A 19,111-nucleotide genomic window follows, 5' to 3' on the forward strand; every position below is an offset into this window, starting at 1 on the left:
GGGGCTGCGTGGGGGAATCTTTTTCTGGGCAAAGGTGGGAGGGGATCCACATTGGAGTGGAAGTGCCTGGGAGAGAGAGATCAGGTTACAGAAAGGAACCGAGAGAGGCAGAGAGAAAGGGGCTTGGCCAGTGCGAGGGGAGGTGGGCGGAGGGTCCCTTTCTCTCTCTCCCTCTGTCTGTTTCTCTCCCTCTGCCTTCCCCCCCCCCTCTCCCAAGCTCTTTGTTCCCCCCCCAACTCCCCTCCTCTCTCTCACACACTCCCCCCCCGCCACCACCACACACACACACACACACACCCTCCCCAACCCACCACCACCCAACCCCCCTCTCAAGTCTTTGTTAGCCATGCCTAGCCTGGTAGTATCAGGGATAATGGAAAGGAACGGGGGTTTCGGCGAGCTAGGCTGCTTCGCGGGCAGCGGCAAGGACAGGGCGCTGCTGGAGGATGACCGAGCTTTGCAGCTCGCCCTGGATCAGCTCTGCCTGCTCGGGCTGGGGGACCCGTCCTCCTCCTCCTCCTCCTCCGCCGCGGTGGTGGTGGTGGGCGCGGAGGACAGCAACAACAACAACAATAACCCGCCGCCGCCGCCCCAGCAGCAGCCGCCCCAGCCTCAGCCGCAGCAACCGCCGCCGCCGCCGCCCCCGCCGGCCCCGAAAGGCTCCGCGACCATTTCGTCCTCCGCTTCCACCGCCGGGGCGGCCGAGACCAAGTTGTGCGCCTTGTACAAGGAGGCTGAGCTGCGGCTCAAGAGCAGCTCCAACACCACGGAGTGCGTCCCCGTGCCCAGCTCGGAGCACGTGGCGGAGATAGTGGGCAGGCAAGGTACGCGTGGGTGGGTGGGTGGGCGTGGGGGGGCTTTTGTGTGTGTGTGTGCGCCCTGCTCCTGCGTCCCCCCCTCCTTAACCTCCCAGACACCCCCCCATCTCCTCTTCCCTGCCTCCACGCCCCCCATCTTCGCCGTCCAGCAGCCCACCTAGTTCTTTTGTTAAGATGGGGGGGGGGTGCGTGGAAGTGGTAAAAGTTAAACCACCCGCTCAGTTGGCATCACTAGGGAAACACCCCCCCCCACCCCGGTCTTTCCCCTTCGTTATGGGGTGGGGGGGCGTGGTGGAACTCGAAGTGGGTTTTAAAGTTAAATAGTGTCCGCTTGAGATCCCCCCCCCGCCCCATTGTGAGGCCTCCTCTCCCATTGTTATCGAATAGGTCCATCTATTAGTAGCATTTCCACCCACTCTCTCTGGTGATGAATAATGGCCACTGCAGGGGGAGGGAAATGCTCCCCCCCATCCCTTCTCCCTCGTCACCCTCCAAAGTGCTTCCTAATGCCGAGAAACAAAACCTTGGGGGGGGATGTGGATGTTCCGCCCCCGGGAGAAATAAAGCTCACTTCGGATCCCCCCCAGACTGAAACGAGGAGCTCCTCTGGGCCGGAGTGAAGGGAGGCATGGTCCGGAGTGAGTTGGTTGGTTTGCTCGCTCGGAAACCCGGCCGGATGAAATCCGGAGGAATGTGCGTGAGATCATTCCGCTCGTCCGCGGGAAAAAAAAACCCTCCTTTTTTTGCTACTTTGCTGGTGTGAAATATGTCTCTCCCCAGCAGCCACACTCCCTGCCTTCCGGCGAGGGAGACTCGTGCGCTCATTCTTTCCACCGGGGCGAGGCGGGGCGAGGGGAAAATCCCCTTTGTTGGGCTCCGTGCTGGAAGTCGAGGGGTTGTGCTGTGGGTTGGGGGGGGGGGAGGCGTTCTTGAGGCCTATCAAGGATTCAAATAACAGATTAATGAAAGTTGAACTCTTGCTGGAATCATGTGACTGGAGGGTTTGGAATTTAACAATCCTGCTTGTGCCCTATTCTTCATTTTCCATCCTCCTTTTCTGTCCGTCCCCCCCCAGAGCTGACCAGAGTCTCTTTGACAGTGATGCTTTTGTTCTCTTTACGGGCTCCATTCGAAGCGAGGTAGAATGGAGGAGGGCTTAAAAAATTATATATATACCACACCCACTCCTAAGTCGCCCATCTCTCCCCCTCCACCCTCTTCCAGGCTTCCAAGTCGAAGGAATTATTGCTGGAAGCCATCAGTCCGGTGCTAACGCAGGGTTAAAATTAATACCGCCGGCGGAGAGAAGTTTTAGGGGGGGGGGGGGAAGCAGTGTGGGCTCAGTGGGATGTGTTTTTTTTTTGTTTCTAAACAAGTAACTTGATGCACCTGGTAAAAACTGCAGTTCAAAACCCAAATGCCTCCTCTTGGGTCCTGAGTCAAAATTGCCCTTAGCAGGGAGTTTTGCTGTTGGACAGATGTGGGGAGAGTGGAAAGGCAAAGGGGGTCCTTTCTTGAGGTTGACGCTGGGGGGGATTAGAGACGGAGAAATATGGATGACTAATGGTTGTGCATGGTTAAGTGGAACATATATTGGAACAATAGGGCCTTCGGTGGCTTGACTTTCTTCTGTGAAGGCGAGTTTTAGGCCTTTTGCCATCAGTGAGGTGCCTTGAGAGGACCCCAGCGTGGGCAAAAGCCCCTCAGGGGTCTGATTTTGGTGTAAACCTAGGGCAATTCTGTTAAAGTCAATGGATTTCACTCTGGATTCATACCACCAAGCTCAGGATCTGGTCCAGCATCTCTGCGAATAGAGGGGATGGGGGTTGTGGGGAATGTTGCTACCAAAGAAGATCTCCCTGGGCCCAATTCTCAATGCCCCTACACCATGTGCAGTCATTTACACCAGAGCAGAGTGAGCGTGGTCAGCAGGGTAGTGTTTGCACCAGTGTTAACGATTGCACCAGGTGCTGGGCAATGGAGAATCAGGCCCCCTTTGTTTAATAAAGTTAAAAGAGAGAGAGATTTGTTAGGCCAAATCAAAACTGGAAATGTTATCTGATGCCAGAAAGATGCCTGTGTTGTTTTCTGTCTGGATAGCATCCCTGACCCAAACTCTAAAGGAGAGGGGTGTGTTTTGATTTGTTTTGTATGCAGCAGTATGTGTGTTGTGAATGGAGTGATGGAAGGAAACGCAGAAACCTGCTGCAATTCTCCCACTAGCGGTTTGCCTGTGGGGAGGGAGGGTTGGTTCCAATGTCTGGGAAACTGGTAAGTATCCATGGACCAGATTCCCAGCTGGGGTAAATCAGCATTGCTCCATCTAAAGTCAACATGACAAATTTTCATCTGGTTTAAATCAGTTTCACTCCATTAAAGTCTAGGTAACCACACTGATTTACCCCAGCTGAGGATCAGTCTTTTTCTTTCTTTCTTGTCTAATCTTATGCCTTTGGGGGTCTGTTTTTTGTTTGAAGGTTACCGTAGATGATGGGGTACAGGTTTCCAAAAGTGCTGAGCATCCATTGAGGACAATGGGTGCTGCTGGGTGCTCTCCCTGATCACTTTGGTTAGGTGAATGGGTGCTGAGTTCTTTTGAAAGGCCTGCCTGGAGTCTCTAGAGAACCCAGTGCATGAAGATTGTAAATGAGGTCCCTTGTTTAATAGAGTGGATGAAGCCAATGCAAGCCTGTGATACATTAAAGGGGAATGGTTGCTTTCAGTGGATATCTGAGGATCGGGAGATAAAAATGTATGGAAAAGAGATATAAATATCCTTTTTTAAAAACTTGTTTGAGGATTGTTAATCAAAACCAGTTGTTTTTCTTTTAAACTTGACATTGTTCCAATTAAATAAATTGCTAAATTTCTTGATCTTTAAAAAAACTTTTCCCAGCTGTCAAGGTGCAACTTATTAAAAACGTACACACACAAGGCCTCTTTGCACACTTCTGGCAGTGCAATTTATGCCCAGTTTAAGACCCCTTTACACTGCCAGAACATTGTAAAGGGATCTTAGTGTAAATGAGAATCAAGCCCCATGTATTTTTATTTGAATGGTTGTAGCGCTCTTTGCAAAGTGGTTTAATTTGGGGGCGGGAGGGGTGGATCTAGTTTGAATGATAGATGCTCCTGGAAATAAACTTGTGCTTGATAGATACACATGTTCCTTGGGAACTGTTAATATGCCCTTAAAGAGCCAGTTGTATTCTGTAAACTGCAGGAGCCTCATTAATGATGCAACCCCAGGCTATGTGGGCTGTGGACTTTAAAAGGGACAAGATTCTGAATCACTGGGACACTGGCTTTTTACCTGGAGAGCCTTTTTTTTGGAGGACGCTGCTAGCCACGTACACAGGGCCGCTTCCTCCCCCATCTTGCCACAAAGGTCAGTAATAAACCTGGATGTCTGGTGGGATGAGCCAGTTGCTGCCTTTTAAAATCAGCGTGGATGGAAGGAAACCAGAAAAGGATCGACAGGGAACAAAGTAATAATGATTCCTGAGAGTGGCATTTATGAACTCCGAGTGCACAGGGTCCAATTCCCTTCTGCAGATGGAGTGGGAGCAATGACCCCTAGGCAAACCCCTACTTGGCTGCTTATGGCCACTGGAGGTGCAAACCCTCTGTGGGCACCTCTGCCTGGCCTCCAGCCCCTTGTTCACCCCCTCTGTACGTGAAGCTAGAGCAGAATACGGCTTTGTTGGGTTTGCAGATGTTTACCTGTTCTGGGTCCCTTCTAGGTCTGCCCCGGAGTGCTTTGAATTACTACTGGCTCCGGTAGTCTACCTCCCGTAGACAACACCCATACAAGCGGCTCCCAAGAGCTAAATATGCTCACAAAGTTAAACGCAAAATTCATAGCAGAGGGCAGGGGAGAAGTTCAGTAGGTTTGCAGGTGACTTTGAAGAGCAGAGAGACCAGAGTTAGTTGCAAAGGAGAAGGCTCTTGTGCCCAGACTATCACGATTGTCAGAGAGGGGACTGATGCCAGATGAGAGTGGAGGGGAGCGAGAGGTGTGACCTCTCGCTACATGTGCCTGGGACTTTAAAAGGGACAAAATTCGGAGGCGCTAAGGCGCCTGGGTTCTTCACTGGGGAGCCCAGGGCCCAGTTGTGGAAAGGCCTGAAAGAGGCAAGGAGTTGAATGTTTTGCTGGGCTAAATTGGTGCCATTTCCACCCACAGGGAAGGTAGGGGCTAGCTGGGGGCTTCCAGTTTTTAAACAGCATCCTGAGCGGATATGCAGTCACATTTCTTTGTATGTATGGTGGGGGGATGGGGGAGGATTAGGTTTGCTTTCTAATGCTCCCAGCGGTGGATTTGCAAACTGTGCGCCCCCACCCTGTCTGAGAAAAGAAGTCCTCTGTAAGATCTAGGTATAATTATAATAACAATAAAATATAATTTTATTATTATTTTATTAGCAATGGCAACATCATTACTCCCGAAATCCGGAGAGTCTCTCTAGTGAAGCATCTCCCCGCCTGCGCTTACTAGCCCTGTTGTCAACAGAGACGAGATTATGCTGAGAGGGAGCTTAACATAAATTGTGCTTTCTTGGTGAGGTGAAGTCAAATAACAAGAGGCCCCAGTAACCCCAGGTGATTGGGCTCTTTGTGTGGCTCTAACGTTCTCTGCATTTAAAAACAGTCCGAGGGAGCCTTTTCATTGAGGCAGCCTGATGATTCTATCTCCTCCCCTCGCCCATCATGCGGAGGTGTGTCTGAAAGAATCAGGGAAGCAGCTCTGGGTCAGATTCTGCTGTCTGCTCTGCCACGGAAATCCCAGTTTTAGCTCCTTTCGGTGCAGTGAGGCCTGATTCTCACTCTGGGTGTGAACTGGGCTGTGTGCCCGAGCGAGAAGTGTCAAGTGTAAAGGAGATTCAGGCCCAGCTTAGTCTGGACTTACACCAGTCAATGCAAGAGGGAAATCTGCCCTGGGTGGTTCTTAAGAACCTAACCAAAAGTGTGTGGCAGAAGGAGAAAGTGAAGCCTGGAGAGACAAAGGGAATTTTCCATGTGTTGGGTCTGGCTGCTGGCTGTGCTACTGCTGACCAAATGAACCTCACTGCAGAGTGGGGTGGCTGGAATCTAGGGCGGCAGGAAAAGACGTTGCTGTTTGGTCGTTGGTCCCCTCCCTCCAGATTACCACCACCAATTTCCCACCTTTGTCTGGCAGCCCCCCATCCCTGTGCAGTTCTCCTTGCCCTGTTCTCCCAGCGAGGTCTAAAACATGTGACAAAGTCAGACGTCAGGATTGCGCCATGCGGGCACAACACTGACACACCCACCCTGCATGATGATGCCTTGCTGTTTGAGATCTGCTGCCGAGGTTGGGTTTTTCTCTAGCATAACTTCCATCTGCAACACAACAAGATGGTGGTTGTTTGTGGTGTCTTGGGGTGTACATGCGTGTGTGTGTGCTGAATAACTTTAATTAGCTATGCAAAAAGGCCTCAACCACACGGAAATTCAGTGATTGCTTATTTTGGGGTGTATTGGTGTTTTTTTAACACAACTTGCATGAGTACTGCACTAAGGCCTCACTGCAAAGAGATTTATTTGTGGTGCTTTGTGTGTATGTGTTTTTTAATACAGCTTTCATCAGCAACGCAACAAAATCTCACCCAACAGTTAATTAGTGGTTGCATGTTTCTGGTGCTTTGTGTATGTGTTTTGAACTCAACTTTCACCAGCAACGAAACAAGTTTTGCCACACAGATATATTTGATGGTTGCTTATTTTACAGGCCTCTTTTAATGTTATGAATATTACAGATAAAGGGCCAGGTGCTCATTTTCTCTGAGGCCCCTTTACGCTGCTTTGGCAGCCTAAAAGTGCCTTAAAGCAGGTCCATATGTATGTAATTTACACCAGAGCAGTGTAAAGGGGGTGGTGTGAAAGAGAATCAGGCTGAAAACTTTTGTCTGTGGGAATTATTTATATCTTAAAAATATATATATGTGTAAAGACCAATACTGAGTTGATGTGATCTGTTTAAAAGCCTCAGGACCAGATTAGCAGCTGATGTAAATTGGCGTAGCGCCATTTGCTCCGTGATCTGAGGGTCTAACCCACTGGCTTCAGTGGAGTCTCACCAGTTTACACCAGCTGAAGATCATTCATGTTGGCTTCAATGGAGCTACAGCTGCTGAGGATCTGGCCTTCAGTCTCTGGAAATGAAAAGCTGCGTTTTGCTATCAGTGACATTAACTTTGGATTTACACTGGTGTAAACTTCCAGTGGCCTGATTCTCTTTTGCCCTGTGCCTTGCATCAGCATTTACACCCAAAGTGAGTGCATCTGTGATTTAGATCCACTTTAAGGCCCCCTTGACACTGCCAGATGTAAACAAGAATTGGCTCTCAATGGAATCACACTGGCATAAAACCAGTTATGAGAAGAGTATTGGGACCAGTGTGTGCAAACGACAGCATGTTACACCCATACTGCACTGATTAAATAACTCTAGGTGCAGGGCAATGACAAATCAAGCCCTTAATCTTTGATCCCTCAACTTCCATGTATTTTTGGAGCAGGCTCTTACATTGGGGTAACAAAGAGGAGAATTTGACTCATTGTATCCCAATCTTCCAGCATTTCTAATCACCATATTTGGGACATGGCCAGACTAGACTTTTTAGCTGGAGTTAACTGATTACCAGTTGCCTCCAGTTAGCTAACTCGTTTGTACGTGCAAGTCTGGACATGCCACAAAGGTTTGTTCTCGGACAAAGGTTTGTAGTTTAGTGAAATAATTTACAAATTTATTAGTGAACTTGAGTTAATTGGCGATCAATGAACTTGAGTTTAAAAAAAACTCCAACAACCTGTATAGACAAGCAAGGGCTTATTTCCCTTCCCGATATAAAAACCTAGCTGGCAGGGATAAATTAGGTGATGTTTGTGCAATGCCTTAAAGAGTACTTCCCTACAGAAATGTGCTGGAGGTTCTCTTCTCTACTTAGTTTTACATTCTTGATAGCGTACTGGGTAAATCTGCCCCTTTACTAATCCACTAAGTAAAGAGGTTTGTTCTGTGTTGTTAGTTAAAGATGAGAAAAAGTCTTGAATAACAAAAACAGGGGAAAGGAGGAGTGTATGTGTGTTGTGGGGAAAGGATGCCATCCTTATTGCTTATTCCAGCTGGGATGAATAGAGCTGGATCCTGACTGTGCTTTGTGCTGCCAAAAAATGCACCTACTGAAGTCAATGGAGTTACACCCCTCATTTACACTGGCATAGAGCGAGATCAGGATTGGGTGTGGGCTCAGGATTAGGGCCCCATCATAAGTATAAATGGATAAATCAAATATAAGAATGGCCAGATTTTTAGCTGGTGTAATTCAGCGTGGCTCAGTTGGAAGTCAATGGAACTAAAACAGTTTACACCAGCTGAGGATCTGTTTCATTGTCTTCCGTGGAACTACACCAGTTCACATCAGCTGAGGATCTGTTTCATTGTCTTCCGTGGAACTACACCGATTCACATCAGCTGAGGATCTGGCCCACTGGACTGTGATGGTTGGGTGTTAGTCAATCTTGTTTCCTGTGTTTTTCAGTTTAATGCAAAGGTTCCCCCATCTGTCTGTCTCTGCAGAGCTAGCTCTCCTGTCTGCAGGCCGCTTGGAGACCCTCCCTCCTCCCCCCTGCTTCTCCCACCATCAGCTGCACCATGCGTCCTTTTGTCCGTTTCCAGATCTTCCCTCCCCCTTTCTCCTGTGCTGTCTCCTTGCCTGTGTCCCCTTTGCCATTCGGTGCGTCTCTCCTTCTCCCCCCGCCCCCATCACTGTTTGTTTCTCGCTATCACTGTAACCTCTCCCCACCTGCTCCAGCTTATATGATCTTGTTCTACATTTGTCCCCATTCATGTATCTCTTGCCTTGGTTTCCTTCCATCTCTCCCCAGCATGGAGCCCCCTTCCTTTGTCTCTGCCTGCATGACCCTTTGCGTCACCTGCTTGACTGTTTCCTATCAGGCTGGGCCTGGATCTCCCTCCATCTGTGTGCAACCATTGTCCCTGGTTCTCCTGTTAGCAGATCCCAGGTCCGCCCCTGGCAAGTGCATAACCTGACATCCTGTTTTGGATGCAAATGGGACTCTTGCTCCTGGGATGCAAACCTGTTTACCTAAATACCAGGGTGTTCGGGCAAACATAACTTCAGTCCCACACAATAGGTGGACATTCTCCCCAAGGCAGAAGCATGTCATTAACTGTATAATGGTGGGGTGATCTCCCACAGGGCATCATGGACTCTCGGTTAATCTTATGAAGATGGTGAGCTCTGTGGGATAGGGACTGTGTTTTTGTTCTGTGTTTGTACGGACCCGGATCCCTGACTGGTGCTACTGCAGTACAAATAGTAAATAATAGTCAGTCCACGTGAGCCATTTTAAACCTTGACTGGACAAAGCACTGCAAATCTACTGCAGGGCACAATCTCAGTGGGGAGTAGCATCAGGCTAGATAGCGCTCAGTAGGGTTTCTAGCTGGCCTGGATTTCTGGGAATTGCCTTGATCTTTCTCAGGGTTGCATCTAGCAACTCCCTCCATGGGGCTCCATGAAATAAGTGCCTTGGCAGAGTTAGGTGTTGTCACATTACTTATGGTGCTAGGCTCTGTACAGATTCATAGTAAGAGACAGGCCCTGCCCTAAATAAAGCCAGAGAGGCTAAGTGACCTGTTCTAACTCGTACTGAGAGTCTGTGGCAGAATTGGGATGTGAACCCAGGTTCCTGAGTGCCAGGCCAGTGCCTTAACCTCCAGACCATTCTTTATTCATGAGCTAGTGATGTTTTGATGTGGCGTCATTGTATTTCATTGCCACACGATCTAATGCAGCCCAAATGGTCGTGTTGCACAGTGGTTGACTAGCATGATGTGGTGGTCCAGTGCGGTTTATGCAACCCTATCTAGTGACTGAACCCAGGATTCCCGGGGGGGGGGGGCAAGTGGGGCAATTTGCCCCGGGCCCTGCAGGGGCCCCCATGAGAATATAGTATTCTATAGTATTGCAACTTTTTTTTTATGGAAGGGGCCCCCAAAATTGATTTGCCCCAGGCCCCCTGAATCCTCTGGGTGGCCCTGCTGAACCATATAAACAGTCTACCACTATTGCCAGCTGACAGAGGGCACATCTATCGGGGGGGGGGGAAATCCCGCAGCAGTGACTCTCAGAGCCTGGGTCAACTGATTCAGGCTTGCACTACAGAGCTAAAATGAGCAGTGTAGGTGTTCCAGGCTTCAGTGAAACCCAGCTACGGGGGCCGTATCTAAGAGCCCGGGCTCCAGCCTGAGCGGGAACATCTACACTTCTATTTTTATCCGCGTCGCACAAGCCCGAGTCAGTTGACACTGCAATTGCTGCTGGAGGTCTCAAAAAAGGAGGGGGAAAAAGTGGCTGTACCTAGAGTTATCCTTGTAGCTCAAGTGAGTGGCCTTGTGTTGAAGAGGCAGGGTTCAATCCTTGCTGCTGACCCCGGCAATGAGAGTGTTACGTTGGTGTAAATGCCGTGATGTCACCATAAGCCAGTGTCTTGCAAGACGAACTCCAGTCCAGAGCTCCCAGCTCAGAGACTTGCTGTTACTTATTAGGATCTATATAAATAATAATGTTCCAGCCTACGAGCTGAGGAGTCCCAGTTTTTTGGGTACAGAACACCTCTTTGTAGGCCGTGGTGTGTTAAAGGTACAATGTAAAGGGAGGAAAGAAGGTTGGGACCCGAGGGCAGTAGAAGGCAAGGAAGTGGCTTATTTTCCAGGGAAGGGGGTTACAGAGGTGGTGGAGTGCAGTCTCCCAATACAGATAATGCCAGTCAGAGGATCAGAGCCTTATCTCCTTAATCTACCAGTAGCCGTATTGGGCCAGGTGCTCCATTGTCCTGCACCTTATGCAGTCATTTGCATGGGTACAGAGCACTACAGACAGTCCTGATTTGGTTGGCAGAGGTGGAAATGACTGCACGAGGCGTGGCGTAGCAGAGAATAGGCTGCCTTGAAGTTTGCTGTCGAGTTCGGGGCTAGAATGAGCTGCAGAACCTGCAGCTGGATTGTGCCTGATTTCCAACTGAATCTGCTGGGAAGGAACGTGGGGCCAGATATTTTAAAGGGCTGATTCCCAGGCGAGCACCTTAACCACACCACCACTGTTCCTCTGTTCATTGGTTATGTTCCGATGTGATGTCATCATACTTGGTGCCACTCAGTCTAACGCAGCAGGGTGTATTTAGGCCCCTAACAGTGCAGATAGGCACATAGTGTGATTTACTTAGGCACTTGGGGGAATTAGGTGCCTGGGTGCTTTTGAAGATCCCACTAGGCATCTACCTGGATCGTGAGGCTCCTAAATACCTTAAACATCTAGCCTTTGGTCTGTCTAGTAGGTACATTTTTGGCCCTCACTATAGTATCTGAGCATCTCACAATCATTAATGGGTTTTATCCCCATTTTACAGATGGGGAACTGAGGCACAGGGGAAATAAAGGGTAATAAATTTTCAAAAGTACCTAAGTGACTTAGGAGCCTACAGGTCAGATTTTTAAAGGTATGTGTTTGGCTGAAGGTATGGATAAGTGCCTAGTAGCTACCTGGGCACTTTTGAAAATTCCACGGTCTGCATCTTTCGACACCTACATGCATTTAAAAATCTGGCCCTGCGTCACTTTTTCAAAAGGAACCTCAGTGCAGTGAAAGTCAATGGATGTGGACCCCCCAGATCACGTTTAAAAGTGGGATTCAGGTCTCCAAAGCCAGTGGCGTGCTTTTCAGTGTGTGGCAGAGCTAAGAATTGGTCCTAGATTGCACAAGCGCAGTGTTCTACCCACTAGGAAATCCTTCCTGCCTCCAGAGCTCAGTTATATTTCAGACATACTCAGATCCGGGTCCAGCTTTTGGGGCTGTAACAGCATGGGAAAGCAGGTGAGTTGTGGTTGGGCTTAGGGTTTGCACAGCTCCGGCTGGGAGCTGAAACCTTTGTGCTCCCCGGTCAGCAAACACCAAGGGGGGGACTGTATTTATCGAGACTGAAGCAGGTTGAAGACATCCCCTTTTCTGACTAGCTGTAACTGAGACATCTTAGGTCAACATGCTGCAGCTGGGAAGAACCCCATTTGCCTATTGCAGATTTTGGGGGCGGGGGGGGGCAGGGAGCCGATCATTTTCAGATCTCATTCTTTCCCTTGTCTAAAGCTGTTTGTACCATGGCTCCTTCCTACATCAAACCACCATGAATCTACTTTCCCTCCCTTTGGAAAGACAAGGAAGCAATTTTTGACCAAGGGAGAGGGGACTGGTAATGGGGTATGTACCCTTTCCCTTTTAGGATGGTGTGTAAATCTCACCCAGATCAATTATGACCAGAAGCCTCACAACTGTTCAGTGGCCTGTGTGGAGTGAGTGTGGTGGGGCTAGTCCAGTTCCATACCAGAAAAACCACCAGGCAGCCTTCGTAGAGAAGTTGAGTAACTGGACCTTGGAGATTCAGTTCTCCTCTTAGCACTTTGATGGGGTTCCTCTAGCGTCTAGGATATTGACAGGGAAGTAGTATAGGAAGGAAGCTCACCTTGCTACCGCTCATGCTGTACTATCAGCTGCCAGGGCTGTTTATTTTGCATATCTCACCCCTCTGAAATTCATCCAGGGCAAAATGCTGCTCCCTCTGTGGCAGCAGATGCTGCAGATTTGATGCAGTTCCACAGGAAGATTTGGGGCACATGGGCAGGGCCCAAGCACCATGCAGTCCTGCTCTGTGCACTTCTTCACAACAGGGCTTTGGAGAGGGCGGTGGAGCTGGTAGATGTGCTGCTCCACTGATCCAGCAGCAAAGCCAGGGAGGCAGAGGCGCAGCTGCCACTCTGTGGGCTGGGCTTGGGGGCACAGCTGCTGGCTACCTGCAGGCTTGGTGCTGCAGAGGGAGAGGGAATGGTTAGCCCTAGACAAAGTGAAAAGCCGAGGAATTTCTAGGTGATCCACAGCTTGGCAGAAAGGCAGCGAGCCAGCTGGTGAGATCATGTGCCCGTGGAGCGCTAAACGTGGCCAGTGACTGATCTTTCCAGGAACTTCAGGGTGCGGGCAGAGCTGATCATCTGCAAGTTTTCAATACCAGCACAGCAGTGGCAATGCAAGATTCTACCCTCCACCCCAAACCTACCACACTTGCCAATGTGCCTCAACTCTGTCTGGGGGGGGATCATCTCTATGACCGAGAGGGGCACATTCAATTCTCTCTCCACTGAGGCTGACAATAAGGGATCCAGTGACAACAGCTGGTTTTGTGTCGCTGAGACCTGCTGAACTCGTTTCTCACAAGGAACCCAATAGCCTCCAGATGTTAACAACACTGGGTCGCTACCAACACGATTTGAACGGATGGGTTAGAGGTGAAAAACTTCATCTACTATCCCCCTTGAGCTTGCCAGTCTCCCGGCTTCGTTATTTCAAACGGACCAATGCCTGACATGATTTGTCCCCAAAGTTGAGATGCTTTAAAAAGGAGTTTTTAATAGAATCTCTATCCTACAGGAAGAATTTTTCTTTCAACTTACAAAGGACATGTTTGTTTTTCAACTAGTAATTATCCCTTATTTCTACCTGTAAGAAGGATGGTCTTGTGGCTGAGGTGCTGGGCTAGGACCCGGGACATCTGGTTTCCTGCTTCCACCACACACTCCTGGTGTGCCTGTATGCAAATCATTTACCCTCTGTGCCGTGGTTTCCCATCAGTAAAAGGGGGATAATCATTCTTCCTTTGTCTATTTACATTGTAAGCACTTCAGGGCAGGGATTGTCTCTCACCATGTCCCAGCACAATAAATCCCAATCTTGGGAGGGGCCAGAGATACTTCCATAACAGGTCCTCTCGAAGGCCTAGCAGGCCTACTGCAACTGTGAGCCTAGCCAATGGAAAGTGGATAAAGGTTCATGAATTGTTACAATGACCTGTTATATAAAACTGTTTTAAGAAAAGATTTAAGGAGACAGAAAGACTGAATTAATTTCAGCAGAGAGGGCTTACTGATATTGCCCAAGGACTGCGTTAAGATTATGACTGGTAAACAAGAGGAGCAGCGGACCAGAAATTAATGAGCCAAAACTGGTGCTTTGGAACTTAGGCCTAATTGGTGGGCGAAATAAGGAGAGAATGAGCCGTTCCACCCATCACACTTTTTGGGGCACTAAAAAGAGGCTTGGGAGGAAAGGGAACTGCTACACCATTGTGGCTGCGGTATAGGGATTTTTACATTGGTACTCCATTGGGGACGCTTGGCCACCATCGCTGCTCCAGTGAGGAACCCAGGCTCACACGAGTGAGATCCTGCTCTGTCGTCTTCCCCTCCTTCATGTGTCTTTCTGTCTCCCATTATATTCCTTCTCTCCTCTCTCTCGCTCTCTCTGCTTTTTACCTGATCTTGAAGTCAGCTATACCACACTGGCATAAGGCAGTCCATTCAGTCCTGCAGGGCCTGAGATGGACCAGGAGAGGGACCTGACCAGATCAATGAGATGATCGAAGGTGAGGCAGGGTCGAGAGCATCCTAAAGCATCCATTCCTGACTGACCTGCCACCCTGTACCCTAAAAACATCGACAAAAGCTGTATTTTCCCCACGTTGCCCTCCTGTCCGTCCTGGGTTGAGGCTATCGTTCCCAACTCAGAACTGAACACCACAACTAATCCTTTTTTCCCCACCAAGGACTGTTTGACAGAATAAAAGACTTTAACCAGTATTCGCCCTCTTTAAAAAGAGGTTTTGATTAAATTTGTTTTGCATAATCACTCAATCTCAGTTCCAACGCTTTTTGCCGCCTTTTGATTCTTTTCCTTTTGTGTGTTTCAATCAATACATTTCTAACCTTTGGCGTGAATTTCCTAGCATGTTTGCCATGGTGCTAAGCAGCCTCTGTATACCAAACCCCAGAGGTTATTTAACACTGTTTAATGTGGGACAGTGACAGACAGGGTCAAGTTAACAGCTGTAACTCTTTGGGCCCATATATTCCATCTAAATTAATATAACAAGACTCACCACTGGCTCGCCCCCTCATCGCTGGATATGGCATAGCATCTCTTTCCTGTGTAGTGCTCCCTGCCAGTGATCGCTCCAGTCCTGCAGTGGGTTGTCTTTTGCTGCAGCTCAGCTCTTCGGACAGGCCATGTTTTTAATTCCACCCCTTCCGGGGTAACAAAGTCCATGGTCCTCACATGTGGTCTTCAGTCCAAACTCTCAGCCCCGTGGCCTTATCACCCTTCGCTCAAGGGTTTAAATCATCCTTATCCACTTTTGTCGGGGGCGGGGAGGGCTTCCTGCCCCCTTCCCACTGGCTGGTTGGGGAACCCAGGCCCCGCTGTTTGCATTATCCCTTCCTCACCTCTTCCCCCGCTCTCTGTTTCATGCTTTCCATCATGCTGCCCCCTAGGCCGGGACACTTTTCTGCCAGGCACCTGATCCGTCCTTTAAACCCATCTCCAACAACCCACCTCTTTTTCACCACTAATCTCCTCACCCAACAGGTACATTTAGGAGCTGGACCTTCAACGTGCTGAGAGGGGCTGAGCCTCCCTTGTCTGCAGTCAGGGTCCCGTTATTCCCCCATAGGAGTCAATGGGATAAGGCCTGTTAGTATCAGTGGGAATGAGGGGTCGGAGCCCCTCGGCACATTAGGCAGGCTGAATCCTGCGTTGCCATGGGAGCCGTTTAATCCCCCTCAGGGCCCAGGCAGTGTGTAGGGAAGAGGACAGGGTTCTCAGGGTGACACAATGGGGCACTTGGCCGGGGGGAGGGGGAGAAGGAGACTGGAGGCACGAGCCGCTGTGGGGCAGAGGGCAGGTGATTTCCTGAGGCCTCTACTTGCAGTGTTTCTGTGGGGGGCAGAGTGGAGGTCTCTCCCTCCCCCCCTCCCCAGTGTGTGGCTGTGGGAGTGGGGGGCTTCTCCCTCCCCAGTGTGTGTCTGAGGGGAGTGGGGGGCCTCTCCCTCCCCAGTGTGTGTCTGAGGGGAGTGGGGGGCCTCTCCCTCCCCAGTGTGTGTCTGAGGGGAGTGGGGGGCCTCTCCCTCCCCAGTGTGTGTCTGAGGGGAGTGGGGGCCTTTTCCTCCCCAGTGTGTGGCTGTGGGAGTGGGGGCCACTTCCACCCCAGTGTGTGTCTGGGGGGGGGGGGTAGGCGCCTCTCCCTCCCCACTCCCCAGTGTGTAGCTGAGGGGGTGAGGGTGGGGCCTCATTCATTAAGGGACCTATCCCTGCGGTGGTGAAATGAAGCTTTCCTCCCCAGTGGTTGCATTAGCCCCCTCCTTTCCTGTGCTGGGGTTGCTGGTCTCAAGATGGTGCCACCACCAACGGTCACCAGCCTTGCCTGGTCGCCGGGGGCTGAGGGGCAGGGCTGACGTGAGGGGGAGAGAGGGGGGCAATTGTACTGGGACCCTGAGCTCACAGGCCCCCCAAAACACTTGTGATGTGTGTGCAAATAAAATGAAATGGGGAGAGGATGAGGCCCCAGCGAAGGATGTACCAGAGCCTCATATTTCTCTCAATAGACCTGCTGGGTGGAATCGCTACCCAGCACCCCCTGCTTGGGAGGATGGAGTCGGGGGCAGCTGCAGATCATAAAACACTGAGCTACATCATGTTAAGACCCTAAATTTCTGGGGGAGACCATTGGTCATACGCACAGGCCTGGGAGTGTAGAATATATGGCTCTGGTCATTCAGCCCCTGGCAGGGCTGGGCCTGGAGTGGGAGATAACTTGGCCCCTGACGGGGCTGGGCCCCAGGGTAGGCCTTGAGGGAAAATTGAGCGCCAGGTGGGGTTTTGTGCAGAGGACGTTGGGGAGAAGGCCTTGACGCTAATCCCTCTCCCTTGTTTTCTGTCTTTGCTTTTCCCCAAGGCTGCAAGATCAAAGCTCTGAGGGCAAAGACCAACACCTACATCAAGACCCCGGTGCGCGGCGAGGAGCCAGTCTTCATGGTGACAGGGCGGCGGGAGGACGTTGCCATGGCTAGGCGGGAGATCATCTCGGCAGCTGAGCACTTCTCCATGATCCGGGCCTCCCGCAACAAGGCCGGCACCACCTTTGGCAGCGCCCCTACCCTGCCCGGCCAAGTCACCATCCGGGTCCGTGTACCCTACCGTGTGGTGGGCTTGGTAGTGGGTCCCAAAGGGGCCACCATCAAGCGGATCCAGCAGCAAACCAATACCTACATTATCACACCCAGCCGGGACCGGGACCCCGTCTTCGAGATCACAGGCGCACCCGGCAATGTGGAGCGAGCCCGGGAGGAGATTGAGACCCACATCGCGGTGAGGACAGGCAAGATCCTGGAATATAACAATGAGAATGACTTCCTGTCCAGCAGCCCTGACTCGGGCATGGAGAACCGCTACTCAGAGGCGTGGCGGGTCCACACGCCTGCCCCAGGCTGCAAGCCCCTCTCCACCTTCCGACAGAACAGCCTTGGGTGCATCGGTGACTGCTCTGTGGACCCGGTCTACGAGACACCCCGACTGAACGACCAAAATGACTTCAATTATGGTTACCTCTTTCCTAACTATGGTGTGAACAAACAAGATCTCTATTATGGGGTGCCAGAATCTGGTGCCCCCATGTGGGCCGGGCAGGAAAACACCAACCCCGTCTCAGTGCTCTTCTCTAAGCAGCAACGATCCGGCAGCACTGGCGCCGTCCATCCTAACTCGCATCGCTCCCCATCCTCTTCTATCCAAGAGCCTAACCTCTCTGGGCTCCCCAGAAGGTCTCCAGGGGAACCACTGCAAGGATTTTCCAAGCTGGGAGCCAACACCACTGCCCGGACATCCATCTCCAGCAGCCGGGAGTGCATGGTGTGTTTTGAAAGCGAAGTGACGGCAGCCCTGGTGCCATGCGGCCATAACCTCTTCTGCATGGAGTGCGCTGTGCGGATCTGCGAGAGGACCGACCCGGAGTGCCCGGTTTGCCATGCTGCAGCCACTCAGGCTATTAGAATATTTTCTTAAAGAGACAGGACGGGGTGGTGGGGGGAAGTGGGGACCGAAAGGGGGAGGGGGTGGGAGTCCAATAAAAAGATAATGATGATGATAATAATTAATGACATCTGAAGAATAAACAAATGAATGAAAGAATAAAATAATTAATTTAAAGAAGAAGAAAAAAATTATTTTACGAGCAATGTACATTATTTTTTAAAAAAAGAAGTGAATAATAATAAATTAAAATGAATAGAAAAGCCAGAAATTTTGAAGGGCAAACAATGCTCCAGCCTACGATGTCTTTTTAAAACAAGTACTCTGAACGCACACTTGGATCTCGGAAGCAAAGCGGTTTAGTTAATTTTTTTTTTTTGTGGCGAGACAGGACTCACAGCTCTTCTGCATTGACCAAGCTTGGTCATCTTTATTTGACCGAGACACCAGGGGCACGTGGAAAATGAGGAGCTTCCCCAACAGCTCGTCCTTCGCCACCGACACTCCCTGTTGGTCTGCTGCTGCCGCCCCCCTCCTGGGGACATCAAACCAACTGGCAGACGAGAGCTCGGAAGGAAACAAACAGAAAGAAAAGAAAACAGATGGCAAAGGGGGAAAAAAGAAAGAAAAAAAACCATCAACCTCTGGGAACCTGTTAGAACGAGGGCACAACTCTATTACCTCAAAGATTTAAAAAAATACAAACAAAAAAAAAAAAAACCACAACAGCAGCTAAAGAACTTTTATTGTTTTCCTTTTTTTTCTAAAAAAAAGAACATTGAAAAAACAAATAAAAATGACGCCGGTGAAACTGAAGAAGGTTTGGAAGAACCTGTAGGAGTCACACTGGGTGCTTAGCATTTATTTTATTATTCTGAGCCACCGCGGAGTTTGGAACTCTGTTTTTTTTTTTTTGTTTTTTTTCCAATCCAAACAGGGATTTGTTCATCAGTTGAATCAGGAGTCACTAACAGGGTATTTCAAAACCAGTCTTGAGTTCCCATCCAAGAGCAAGGATTGACTTCCATGTTTCCATAGTTCACTCTTCTTTGCTTTTTCCAAGTGATGCCAGCTGCAGCTCTCTCTCTATATATACACACACACACACACACACGCTAACATTCTTTTCTTAAAAAAAGTATACCACACCAAAACCTAAGAAAGACGATCATGCAATACAGGCGATGAGCCCATTTGAAACCAACATGCATCCCGACAGAAAGCAAAAAATGAGTTTATATATATAATTTTGTCGTCGTCGTTGTTTTTAAACTGGACCAAAACTTTTGTTACCCAAAACCAAGTGGAAAATTTAAAAAAAAAAAAAAAAAAAAAGGAAGAAAA

General features: G+C 49.8%; 1 protein-coding gene across 1 annotated transcript; it reads left to right on the plus strand.

Moving 5' to 3' along the window:
• Positions 1 to 284: 284 nt before the first annotated feature.
• MEX3A (mex-3 RNA binding family member A) lies at positions 285 to 17,805 on the plus strand. The gene is made up of 2 exons (XM_044992092.1): positions 285 to 824; positions 16,695 to 17,805. Exons 1-2 carry the CDS (start codon positions 347 to 349, stop codon positions 17,798 to 17,800), a joined length of 1,584 nt encoding a protein of 527 aa, XP_044848027.1. The 5' UTR covers positions 285 to 346; the 3' UTR covers positions 17,801 to 17,805.
• The last annotated feature ends 1,306 nt before the right edge of the window (positions 17,806 to 19,111 follow it).

This window comes from Mauremys mutica, chromosome 17 (assembly GCF_020497125.1).
Source record: "Mauremys mutica isolate MM-2020 ecotype Southern chromosome 17, ASM2049712v1, whole genome shotgun sequence".
NCBI classification, from domain to species: domain Eukaryota; kingdom Metazoa; phylum Chordata; order Testudines; family Geoemydidae; genus Mauremys; species Mauremys mutica.

Bases quoted from the DNA above. Each gene is read 5' to 3' on its own strand.
- MEX3A (XM_044992092.1), top strand. From the start codon at position 347: ATGCCTAGCCTGGTAGTATCAGGGATAATGGAAAGGAACGGGGGTTTC. The intron at 825-16,694 runs GTACGCGTGGGT...CTTTTCCCCAAG, and splicing joins GGAGATAGTGGGCAGGCAAG to GCTGCAAGATCAAAGCTCTG.